Source organism: Felis catus, chromosome E1, assembly GCF_018350175.1.
Source record: "Felis catus isolate Fca126 chromosome E1, F.catus_Fca126_mat1.0, whole genome shotgun sequence".
Lineage (NCBI taxonomy): Eukaryota > Metazoa > Chordata > Mammalia > Carnivora > Felidae > Felis > Felis catus.
The window spans coordinates 54,952,360-54,964,641 of NC_058381.1; the positions used below are offsets into that span (position 1 = coordinate 54,952,360).

At 44.8% G+C, this 12,282-nt stretch overlaps 1 protein-coding gene across 8 annotated transcripts in view; it reads left to right on the top strand.

Moving 5' to 3' along the window:
* The window catches only part of CD300A (CD300a molecule), a 49,485-nt gene that overhangs the window by 21,942 nt on the left and 15,261 nt on the right, over positions 1–12,282 (top strand). For 3 of the 8 annotated variants that reach the window (XM_019818205.2, XM_019818206.2, XM_019818207.2), the window contains 2 exons: positions 256–363; positions 1,578–2,125. In XM_019818205.2, the coding sequence (XP_019673764.2) occupies positions 256–363; positions 1,578–1,886 (417 nt within the window). In that variant the 3' untranslated portion in view covers positions 1,887–2,125. Of the gene's footprint in view, positions 1–255; positions 364–733; positions 947–1,196; positions 2,126–12,282 lie in introns of those variants that run through there. The other 5 variants (XM_011289340.3, XR_006589279.1, XM_006940551.3 and 2 more) reach the window with 4 other exon arrangements.

The window sequence follows — 12,282 nt, forward strand, 5'->3', positions numbered from 1 at the left end:
CCCCCATCCCCCATAGAAAGTGGAATGATGGAGGGTCCTTCCATGCTGACTTGGGGGGGGCATTCAAATACTGCCCAGAGGGGACCAGAGTGGGGGATGGGGGAGGCACGGTGGGGAGACTGGGGCTGGGGCACCCAGAACATTGAGAGAAGGGGTAGATGTCCGCAGGCAGGCAGGAACAGAGGTCCCTCTGAGCTGGACTATAGAGGGGCTCCGTGGACACCCGCTAAATCTCCACACCTTCTGCCCACCCAGAATACTCTGCAAGGTGAGCTCTATTATGCGAATCTGGAGCTGCAGACAAGGACGCTTCAGGGAGAGCCCACACAGCCGAGACAGGAAGAGGTAGAATACAGCACTGTGGTGAGTGTGAGGGCCTGGCGGCTGGCGGGAGGGGGGGGAGGGGAGGGCCTGGGCCCTGTGAGAGGCACCGCCCTGGGGGGTGGCAGCAGGCAGAGAGGGAAGGGAGGGGCTGACTTGGTGACCTTGTGCCCCACCAACACAGGGCCACACAGAACCTAGGTCAAGTGTAGACCTTGCCAGAGCTTGGTGCCATTGTGGCTGGGGGCTGGGGCAGAGACGAAGGGGCTGTTGGGGTGGCCAGTGATGGTCAACAGTCAGTGAAGCGGAGCATTTATTATGCACCTACTATATACCACACACCGATGTTAAAGCCTGTGATTTCCCACTGTTTTGGTACCATTATCTCTTTGGCATCAACTCTACGTTTCAGGTTTTTAATCAATGACCCCCCTGCAAGCCAACCCTTAGGCACAGTGACTGTAAAGTGCAGCGTGGAAGAGGCTTCTCCAGCAGGGGTCAAGACCCACCCATTAGCGGAAGAGTTCGGGGAGAGGTTGGGGATCCTGTTATTGGAGAAGATGAAGGGAGAAAAGCATCAGACATGTGGCCCTGGGACTAGCAGCATCCTTGTTTTTCTAACTTGGTGATTAATGATCTCAAAGTGGATCCAGGCACCCCACCCCCCCTGCCCCGTCTCCAGGTCTCATGCCTGGGACTTTGTGCTGTGTTTGAACAGGTGGGGTGAAGCAAGGGTGGGGCAGGACAGTGGGGAAGGCTGGACCCACCGCCGTGGAGCCCCTCAGGGTCCCCTCAGGTGTCCCTTGTCTCCATCCTGAGCTGGGGACCAGTGCTTCCCCTGCCTCTCCCTGAGCCTCCAGTCTCTCTCTCTGCAGAAGAAGCCTTCTCTGGAAGAACTTCACTACTCTTTGGTGGCATTTGACCCCGAGAGTCAGGATTCTAAGGCCAACAGGATTCCCTCCCGGAGGACCCTGGAACAGGAGCCAGAGTACAGCGTGATTAAGAAGACCTAAGCCTGTGTCTCTGGCCCCACCATCTGGAGGTCTCTGTGGGCCACAGGCCCCCTGAACCCTCACCCATGTCCCCCTCAGCCTGCTCCTCTCAACGGTCACCAGCAAGGCAACTGGGCCCCCCTCAGACTGTTGCTTTTGTGCCATCAGCCTGGCCGGCTTGACTGGGGAGGAGCAGGACCTATAGAGAACCCTCCGCCCCCCTACCCAGCTCCTGGCACATCCTTCCTCTTTGTTTCATTCCAGCTGTGTGTGGAGCGCAGAGGCTCAGTCTTGTGTGGCTCCAGGAAAAGATGTGACCCATGTAGGATGGTACCTCTGAATACCTTTATAAATCACAGCTCTGTGGAAGTGTGTGGGATTGCCACGGCATGGGGAGCACTGGCAGAGAGACTGGGAGAAGGCAAAGGCCCTGATGATCGAGTCTCCCTGGTTTCAGAGACAAGGACCCTGAGGCCCAGAGAGAGCAGAAGCTTGCCCATGGCTCCAGAGCCAGTGGCACATTTCTCTGGACTCTTGGATGACTTTATTTTTAATATTAAGACATATCAATAAAGTGCAAAATCTCTTGAGAGAGAAGAAAAAAGTTATTTAAGCAATGCGTGCTATGTGTCTGCAATCCTCTATTAAAGAGAGCTCCTTCCTTTTGAAGGCTGAATAGTATTCCACTGTGAGTGTATATTGCACTCTGCTTATTTTTTTATCCGCTGATGGACACTTGGTTTGTTTCTGTGTTTTAGCTATTGTGAGTATGTTGCTAGGAACATAGTGTATAAATATCTCTTTGAAACTCGTTTTTTGTTTTGGTTCTTTTCCTTTTCTTTTCTTTTTTCTGGCTAGTTTGTTTTAATTGTGAATGTTTTATTTATTTTTGAGAGAGAGGGAGAGAGATAGTGCAAGTGGGGGAGGGGCAGAGAGGGAGGGAGACACAGAATCCGAAGCAGGCTCCAGGCTCCGAGCTGTCTGCACAGAGCCTGATGCGGGGCTCGAACCCACAAACCGCGAGATCATGACCTGAGCTGAAGTCGGACACTTAACTGACTGAGCCACCCAGGTGCCCCTGTTTGTTTTGATAGCAGCATCCTAATGGTGGTGAGGTGGTATCTCACTGTAATTTTGATTTATGTTTCCCCAGCGATTCGTGATGCTGAGCTACTTGCCACATGCTTGGTGGCCATTTGTATATCTTCTTTGGTGAAATGTCTATTCAACTCCTTTACCCATTTTTGAATTGGGTTTTTTGGTAGAATGTTAGTTGTCTATACATTCTGGATATTAATCCCTTATCAGATATAAAATTTGCAAATATTTTCTCTCATTCTGTATGTTGCCTTTTTACTCTGTTGGTAGTGTCTTTGATGCACAAAACTTTAAAATTTTCATCATGTCCTATCATGAATTGAATGCTGAATTGAATGTTGTGAAGCTTTTGACCTGTGTTTCTTTCTAAGAATTTTTTTTACAGATTTCGTTCCTATATTTAGACCTGTGATCCATTTTGAGTTTGTTTTTGTATATGTTGCTAGTTAAAGGACCAACTTAATTCTTTTCCACGCGGATATCCTGTTTTTTCCAGCACTGTTGGTTGGAAAGACTGTCCTTTCCCCATTGAATGGCCTTCACTCTCTTGTTGAAAAGCATTTGACCACACATGTGAGGGTTTATTTCTGACTCTTTTTTACTCCATTGGTATCTATGCCTGACTTCATGTCAGCATCACTGTCTTTTAATCACTGTGGCTTTGTAGCAAGTTTCGGAGCCAGAAACGTGGGTCCTCCAGATCCTCTTTTTCAAGATTGTTTTGTCTATTCCCTCGAGATCCCACAAGATTCAGTATAAATTGTAGGATGGGTTTTTCTATTTCTGCAAACAAATGTCATTGGAATTTTGATAGGGATGTGTCTTAATGATATCAAGCCTTCCAATCCATGAACATGGGATGTCTTTTCATTTCTGTCTTCTTTAATTTCTTTCAGCAATGTTTTGTAGTTGTCATTGTACAAGCCTTACACCTCTTGGTCAAATGAATTCCTATGTATTTTACTCTTTTTTGTTTGTTTTTTTTCTTCCAAATTTTTATTTAAATTCTAGTTAGTTAACATATGGTGTAATATTGGTTTCAGGAAGTATTTTACTCCTTTCGATTTTCTTGTCAGTGGAATTGTTTTCATAATTTTCTTTTCAGATTGTTCATTGTTAACGTATAGAAATGTGACTTATTTTTTTGTGTGTTGGCTTTGTATCTTCCTACATTGCTGAATTCATTTATTAGTTCTAACTTTTTGTTTTTGGTAGAGCCTTTAGGGTTTTCTACATGTAAGATCATATCATCTGCAAATAGAGATAATTTTAATTCTTCCTTTCCTTTTCTTTTTTCTTTTTTTCTTTTTTTCCTTCTTCATTTCCAATTTTGATGGCTTTTATTTATTATTCTTCGCTAATTGCTAAGCTAGAACTTCCAGTATTATGTTGAATAGAAGAAGCACAAGTAGGCAGCCTTGCCTTGTTTGCAATGTTAGAGGAAAAGCTTTCAGTCTTTCACAGTTGAATATGATGTTCACTGTGGATTTTTCATACATGGCTTTTATCATGTTGAGATAGTTTGCTTCTATTCTTAGTTGAGTATTTTGATAATGAGAAGGTGTTGGATTTAGCCAAATGCTTTTCCTGCATCCATTGAAATGATCATGGTTTTTTTTTTTTTCTTTCTTCATTCTGGTAATATGGTGTGTTGCATTGATCAATTTTTATGTTGAACCATCTTTACATTCCAAAAATAAGTCCCACTTGGTCATGGTGCATAACCCTTTTAGTATTTTGTTGAATTCAGTTGATAGTATTTTGTTGAGGATTTTGGCATCAATGTTCACAGGAATATTGGGCTTTAGTTTTGTTTTCTTGCAGTGTCTTTTCCGGCTTTGCTATCAGGATGATTCTGGCCTCATACAAAGAGTCTGGAAATGTTGCGTCTTTTTCTGGTTTTTAGAAGAGTATAGGAGGGATTGGTATTTGTTTTTCTTTAAATGTTTAATAGAATTAATCTGAGAAGCCATCTGGTTCTGGGCTTGTCTCTTCAGAATATATTTTTTTAAAGTATTTCATTTTCTCTCTGTCTCTGTCTCTCTCTAAGTTTATTTATTTATTTTGAGAGGGGGACAGAGATAGGAGAGAAAGAATCCCAAGCAGGCTCCACACTGTCAGCACAGAGCCTGATGTGGGGCTCAAACTCACAAACCTTGAGATCATGACCTGGGCTGAAGTCAAGAGTCAGATGCTTAACCGACTGAACCACCCAGGTGCCCCTTGTCAGGATATTTTTGATTACTGACTCAGTCTCCTTATTTGTTATTGCTCTGTTCAGTCTTTCTCTTTGTTCATTTTTTTTCTTTAAATGTATCTTTATTTTGAGAGAGAGAGAGAGAGAGAGAGAGAGAGAGAGAGAGACAGTGCAAGCAGGGGAGGGCCAGAGAGAGAGGGAGAGAAAGAATCTTAAAGAAGCTCCACACTGTCAGTGCAGAGCCTGACACAGGGCTCGATCCCATGAACTGTGAGATCATGACTTGAGTTGAAGTCAAGAGTCAGACGCTTAACCCACTGAGCCACCCAGGTGCTCCTCCATAGTCTTTATTCTTGATTCAGTCTTGCTAGGGTCTAGGAATTTGCCCATTTCACCTAGGTTATCCATTTTGTTGGTGTACAGTTGAACAACTGTAGCAATCTCATGAATCTTTTTGTTCCTGTGAAGTCAGTAGCAATGGTTCCACTTTCACTTCTGATTTTGGTAATTTCAGTTTTCTGGGGTTTTTTTTTGTTGTTGTTTCGTTTGTTTTTAAGTCCATCTAGGTAAAGTTTTGTCAATTTTGTTGATCTTTTGAATAAACAAGTTTGGCTTCATTGATTTTTCTCTATTTTTTTTTTGTATTCTCTATTTTGTTTATCTACGCTCTAATCTTCATTATTTCCAACCTTCTGGTAGATTTTGGTTTATTTTGTTCTATTTTTTTCTTTAGTTGTCTGAGTTGTAAAGTTAGGGGTTTTTTTGAGATCTTTCTCATTTAAAAAAATTTTTTTGTAAGTTTACATATTTATTTTGAGAGAGAGAGGAAGGGAGGGAGAGAAGGAGAGAGGGAGAGGCAGAGAAAGAGGGAGACAGAGAATCCCAAGCAGGCCTCATGTTTTCAGGGCAAAGCCCAATGCAGGGCTTGGACCCACAACTGTGAGATCACTACCCGATCTGAAATCAAGAGTCGGAAGCCCAACCGACTGAGCCACCCAGGCGCTCCAGAGATCTTTCTCATTTTTTAACATAAGCCCTTCCAGCTATAAATCCACCCCCCCCCCCTTAGCACTGCTTTTGCTACATTCCACATTTGGTGTGTTGTGTTTTTATTGCCATTCATCTTTGAGTATTTTGTAATTCCTCCTTTGATCCATTGGTTGTGTGAGACTGTTTTGTTTAGTTTCCCACAAATTTGTGAATTTTCTAGTTTTACTTCTGTTATTGATTTCTAGCTTCACCCTGTTGTGGTTAGAGAAAATACTTCATATGATATCTATTTTTTTTAATCTACCAAGATTTAGGGGCACCTGGATGGCTCAGTCGGTTGAGCATCTGACTTCAGCTCAGGTCATGATCTCGGGGTTTGTGAGTTTGAGCCCTGCGTCAGGCTCTGTGCTGATGGCTCAGAGCCTGGAGCCTGCTTGGGATTCTCTCTCTCCCTTTCTCTCTGCCCCTCCCCTGCTCATGCTCTCTCTCTCAAAATAAATAAATAAATAAATAAATAAATAAATAAATAAATATTAAAAAAAAAAGAAAGTCTGAATCTTGCATCCAGGGCTCCTGGATTCTTAGTGTTTTAAAACCCTGTATTTTGAAATAATTTCAAAAAAACATGTGAAAGCAGTACCCAAAAGTCCCATATATCCTTTACCCAGATTCACTTATTTTTTGAAAACATTTTGCCACATTTGGTTTCTCAATATGTTAATATCTGTACATATTTTTTTCTAGAATCTTCAGTGAGTAGGCTGCTTACATGGCTTCCATTGGAGTAAGCCTGGGACACCCAGGTTCTGTCCTGCTGTGTGTCCAGGGGTGCTGGATGGCGCCCTCTCCCCATGGTGCTCGGCCCTTGTTCTGCAGTTCAGATTCCCCTCCACAGACTGCCAGCCTGATAAACATTTGCAGGATGAAAAACATTAGGCTAGGTATCCGTATATTCATAGCTGGTCCAAGGAGGTGGAAGGTATTTCTACATTAGCCCAAGTCCTTTCGAAAGATGACCCAGGGCTTACTTACCCGGGCTTAGAAAATGATTTAAAGACTATGTTTGTTTGTTTTTAAACCTTACAGCCCAACAAGTTGGCTGTTTGGGTGAACCCCTTAGTGCAGCTGGCCTTGGAGCTAGACAGAGGGATTGGACAACTGTATGTCTCCACCTTGTGGCTGCGTCTGGAATCACACATCTTGGATTCCAAGCGGGGCGTGTTTGCTCCAGCTGGTAGGCCGATGTGGAGGGAATTCTGGGTTTTCCAGGTCAGTGCGGCTGAGCAGGGGAAGGGCCTGAAACAGGGTAAGGACAGGAAGACTCCTGCTTGCTTTGCAGTTCCCCTAACCATCCACCCCGTGGATGTCATTGTGCTGAAGATTCCATTCCTCCCCAAACTTGAGCTCCCTTATTTAGCACCCAGTTGCCTCTTCTCAATTCCTGAATTCTTCCCACCCTGACCTCAGCATGTCAGAGGGAAGGGCAGTCACCCCACCTGTAGCCAGTGTGGCAGATTTGGGGTCAGACAGAACAGGTGTTAAATCTCACATCCGCCCTTACCAGCTCCACATTCTGGGGTTGGCATTCAAGGCCACCCCAGTCTGTTGGCTCAACCATAACCAAGGATGGCCTAGTTGTCCTCTGGTGCTTTTCTCCCTCGCCAGGTTGGTCAGAAGAAAGCTCTTTATAAAGGCTCTTGCCACTCCCCCACCACACCCCCACCCCAATCCTCTGTGCTGTTTTTTTGCCTCTGAGACTCTTTCCAGACACCCCCTCCTGGATTCTCACTGCTGAGACTTCTTTGTTGCCATTCCTTTGATTTATGGCTTGCTAGTCCTCAGCAACTTTCAACGTGACCCTTTGGACTCCCCTTTGCCTTACATGCAAATCTGAACCACCTGGGGCAAATGAACCACAACACATCCTAACACCCAAGCCAAGGGCAAATCCTGGGCTCCATGTGTCTGGGAAGGAAAGCGGAAAAGGGCTGACAGTGTCTACTTTCGGGATTGTTGACAGAGTCCGTGATGCACCAAGCAGAGGCCTTGAACCAAAACCTGCTCTCCAGGTGTGTGAATTCCTCCCTTCTTCTCCCTCTTTCTCTTTTTCTTTCCTTCCTTCCTTCCTTCCTTCCTTCCTTCCTTCCTTCCTTCCTTCTTCTTTATAGTAATTGTTAAGTAAGTCTATAAGACCCATGTGACACCTGCATGAGTGGGGGAGGGGCAGAGAGAGAGAGTGAGACAGAGAATGCAAAGCAGGCTGTCAGCACAAAGCCCCATCTGGGGCCTGAAACCCAGGAGCCGTGAGATCATGACCTGAGCTTTAGTGACGCTTAACTGACTGAGCCACCCAGGCGCCCCGACCTTGTGACCTTTGTTTTAATAAATCATAAGAGGGAGCCTAACTCATCCCTCTCCACCAATAGAGCCCAGCAGAGCACATTGGTTGTTTGCAGAGTGATGGTGTGATGGGTCAACCTCAGCTGCCTTATGCAAGTTGCAACAGCCAGTGTCTTATGGTAACATATTAGAACAAATCATAAGGATGGTGGCCAGGTTCCAGCCAGACACATAGCTGTTTAATGAGTATGCTTTAGCATATCCCATTGCTACTGAGAATGGTACTCAAAAAAATTATTTAAACAAACTTTTGCCAATTTGAGAGAAATGAGATCGCATTGCTTTTCTTTTTTTTTTTTTAATGTTTATTTATTTTTGAGAGAAAGAGAGAGAGGGGAAGGGGCAGAGAGAGAAGGAGACACAGAATCTGAAGTAGGCTCCAGGCTCTGAACTGTCTGCAAAGAGCCCCCTGTGGGGCTTGAACTCGTGAACTGTGAGATCACGACCTAAGCTGAAGTCAGACGCTTAACCGACTGAGCCACCCAGGTGCCTCTTGAGATCTCATTGCTTTTAATTAAAATATCATTAATTCAGAAAAGACCGTATAATTTTATACTCAGATAATGTCTCTGAACATAAAAATACAGAAGGAAAGGAAAAAGAAAGGTGAAGTAAAAGAAAAAAGTCCATAGAGTGCTCAGAAAATTCTAACACTGCAAGAAAGTATATAATGAAAAGTTCTCTTTGTCCTTCCCAGGCTCCAGTATACTAATCTTCCATGAAAGTAACTCTTGTTTTCTATTTATTACATAGCCTTCAGTAAATTTATTATTATGTTAAAAGTATTTCTTTCTGAAAAGATCACTGTTTTCACTGCATATATGTGGGTGACCTTTCCACACTAGCATGTATAAATCTACCTCATTCTGTTTTTTTTTTAACTTTTAAAAAATTTTTTAATTTATTTTTGAAGGAGAGAGAGAGAGACAGAGCATGAGCCAGGGAGGAGCAGAGAGAGAGGGAGACATGGAATTTGAAGCAGGCTCTAGGCTCTGAGCTGTCAGCACAGAGCCCGACTCAGGGCTCGAACTCACAAACTGTGAGATCATGACCTAAGCCGAAGTCAGACGCTCAACCAACTGAGCCACGCAAGTGCCCCTCATTCTTTTTTGTTTTTACTTTTTATTTATTTGTTTTTTGAGAGAGAGCAAGCATGGGAGAGGTAGAGAGAAAGAAAGAAAGAAAGAAAGAAAGAAAGAAAGAAAGAAAGAAAGAAAGAAAGAATCCCAAGCAGGCTCTGCACTGTCAGCACAGAGCCTGACTCGGGCCTTGATCTCATGAACCGTGAGATCATGACCTGAGCTGAAATCAGGAGTTGGATGCTTAACCAAATGAGCCACCCGGGTGCCCCTACCTCATTCTTTTATATACGGTTGCATTGTTTTCATTCATTTAATAAATATTTATTGAATACCTATTATGTGCAGGGGTGGAGGGCATCCTGTATTTCGCACCAGAGAGAAAGCATTGAAGAAGATACATGCTGTCCCTTCCTTCTCTACTTTCTTCCCTAGTAGGGGGTGGACAGATAATAAAAATCACAGCCTGGTCAATCATTGGAGAGGCCTCGCCAGGTGTCTGGAAACAGGTATCCTGTCCTCGCTCAGACTCATGAGAAGTCTGGCTGGAAGGGATGGAGGGGGTCAGACGTCACCCATTCCACAGATGTGAAAACTGAGGTCTGGGGAAGTGAAGGGGCGCACCCTAGTCTACACTGTACGGAGCCTGGATTCAGGACCAGGCTCCAAATAGGCCTGAGTCACCTTCTTCAAGCTGACTTCCTTCACCAGCCAAGTGGGTTTGAGACTAGCCTTACCCACCAGCTACAGCTGCGGGAGGGACAGTGGGAAGGGCATTGATTGAGGCGTGCCAGCCGTCAACGCGGTGCGTGTGCTCACATTACCCAATGTTAGTGGCGACCTGTGATGTCACTTCCCCTCCCTCCCCTGACCACCTGTCCATGGATTCTTTCTGAATCCTTCTTGTAGGCACGTCTCCTTCCTTGTGAATTTCAGGCACAGCACGGCCATTTAACATGCAGGGGGGACACAGCGGTGGGAGGAAAGGAGAATGTGTGTGAGTAGCATGAGGGCTTGGAGTCCTTAACAGTCTTTTCCAGAAACATCACTCTGGTGAATTTGCCCGAGTCTGGTCCTCAGGCTTGCAAATCTAGAACCCAGACTCCATCCAGGCAAGTGGAAAGGCTCAGCTTTATGATACTCAACCCAAGGGACTTATCTGGGGAACATTCCTTCCCAGGGATCTGAATGCCTTCCTGCCCTCCCCCATTTTTCTGATGTCAGCTCACTGGCAGGTTGCCTGAGTGGGCAGAAGGTGGCTCGGGAACGTGGGTGAGAGCAGGTGTCCCTGCACTGGGGGCTCCCCTCCCACAGCCAAGCTGGCTTCCAATGGCCCCCTTGGTCTCTCCCTTCCTCTGGGTCTCATCACCAGATAACCTACTATTGGCTCCCCATTTTTGTCTAGATTAGAGTCTCTCAAACTTGGCACTATTCGATGTTGTTGAGTGATTGCTTTTGAAGATCCAGTTCACATTCTATAAATTCACCCTTTGAAAGTATACAAATCAGTGGTTCTCAGCATACATACAAAGTTGTACAACCACTACCACTATCTAATTTCAGAACATTTTTTTATTCCCAAACAAACAAACTTTGTACCAGGAACCCCCCTTTTCCTTCCCTCATCTCTGGTAGCCACTAATTTACCTTCTGTCTTTATAGACTGACCTGTTCTGGACACTGCATACAAATGGAGTATGTCCCCTAGGGGGCAAAATTGTCCCTGGTTGACAGCCTCTGGTTTAGAGGGTTGGTTTGGCTTATCAAAGTTAAGTTAAATCATGACACTCATCCGTCGGTCCTGGAAAACATTCTATGTGTCCTTCTAAACTTCCTCTCTCAGTCTCCCCAGCGCCGAGATATAATTTAAATTACCTTTCCCTTCTCACCAGGAAACAGACTTTTTTTTTTTTAATGTTTATTTTTGAGAGCGAGCATGAGTGGGAGAGGAGCAGAGAGGGGAACAGAGTGTCTGAAGTGGGGTCCGTACTAACAGCAGACAGCCTGGTGTGGGGCTCGAACTCACGAACGGGGAGATCATGACCTGAGCCAAAGTCAGACACTTAACTGACTGAGTCACCCAGGTGCCCCCCAAAACCAGACTCTTAATTATAGAGAAGGAACTGGAGGGTACCAGAGGGGAGGTGGGTGGTGAGTGGGTGGAACAGGCAACGGGGATTAAGGAGCTCACTTGCGATGAGCACCGGGTGATGTACGAAAAGTGGTGAATCACGTGAAACTAATACAACACTGAATGTTAACTAACTGGAATTTATTTATTTATTAAATAAAAAATTTTTTTTTTTACATTTATTTATTTTTGAGAAACAGAGTGAGACAAAGCATGAGCAGGGGAGGGGCAGAGAGAGGAGGAGACACAGACTCCAAAGCAGGCTCCAGGCTCTGAGCTGTCAGCACAGAGTCTGACGCGGGGCTCGAACCCACGAACCGCGAGATCATGACCTGAGCTGAAGTCGATGCTCAACCGACTGAGCCACCCAGGCACCCCAACTAACTGGAGTTTAAATAAAAGCTTAATAAATTACCTCATCCTTCTCAGAGTCAGACCGCCCTCATACAAACAGGCACCCCATTTTCTGTCATTTCCCCATTCCCTTATCCTTATTTAGCATCTATTTACTAACTGTTTTAGGTACCAGGGGCTGCCCGCACCCAGGGAATGTGGAAGTAACCGAAACAAACAAAGTTCCTGATTCATAGCTTTCCTCTTCCTCCTTCCACTCATCGCTACCAATAACAAACATTTGTTGGTGCCTGATGTGCAGAAAGAGGGATCAGGAGTTCTAGAAATTTAAGATGAAAAGTCTGTCAGAAGCCATCACGTCTATGCTCTCACTGTACATGGGACACTGGGAGGAAAGGAGGAGGGAGATCAAGGGGACAGTCACATCAGCACAAGGACCAGGATCCACATGTCCTGACCTCACTATAGCGCTCTTTGCCTCCCATTACCCAGGACTGGGGGTGTCTGTCTTGATATGATCACCACCCCCCAGGCTTTCTCAGGGTGCTTGATGAACTCAGCCTTATTAACTGATGTGCAATCCAAGGCAGAGTTATTTGTTCCTTTTTAAAAATTTATTATTTTAAAAATTAGTATTTAAATTATTATCCTTTTTAATTTTTTTTTCAACGTTTATTTATTTTGGGGACAAAGAGAGAGCATGAACGGGGGAGGGGCAGA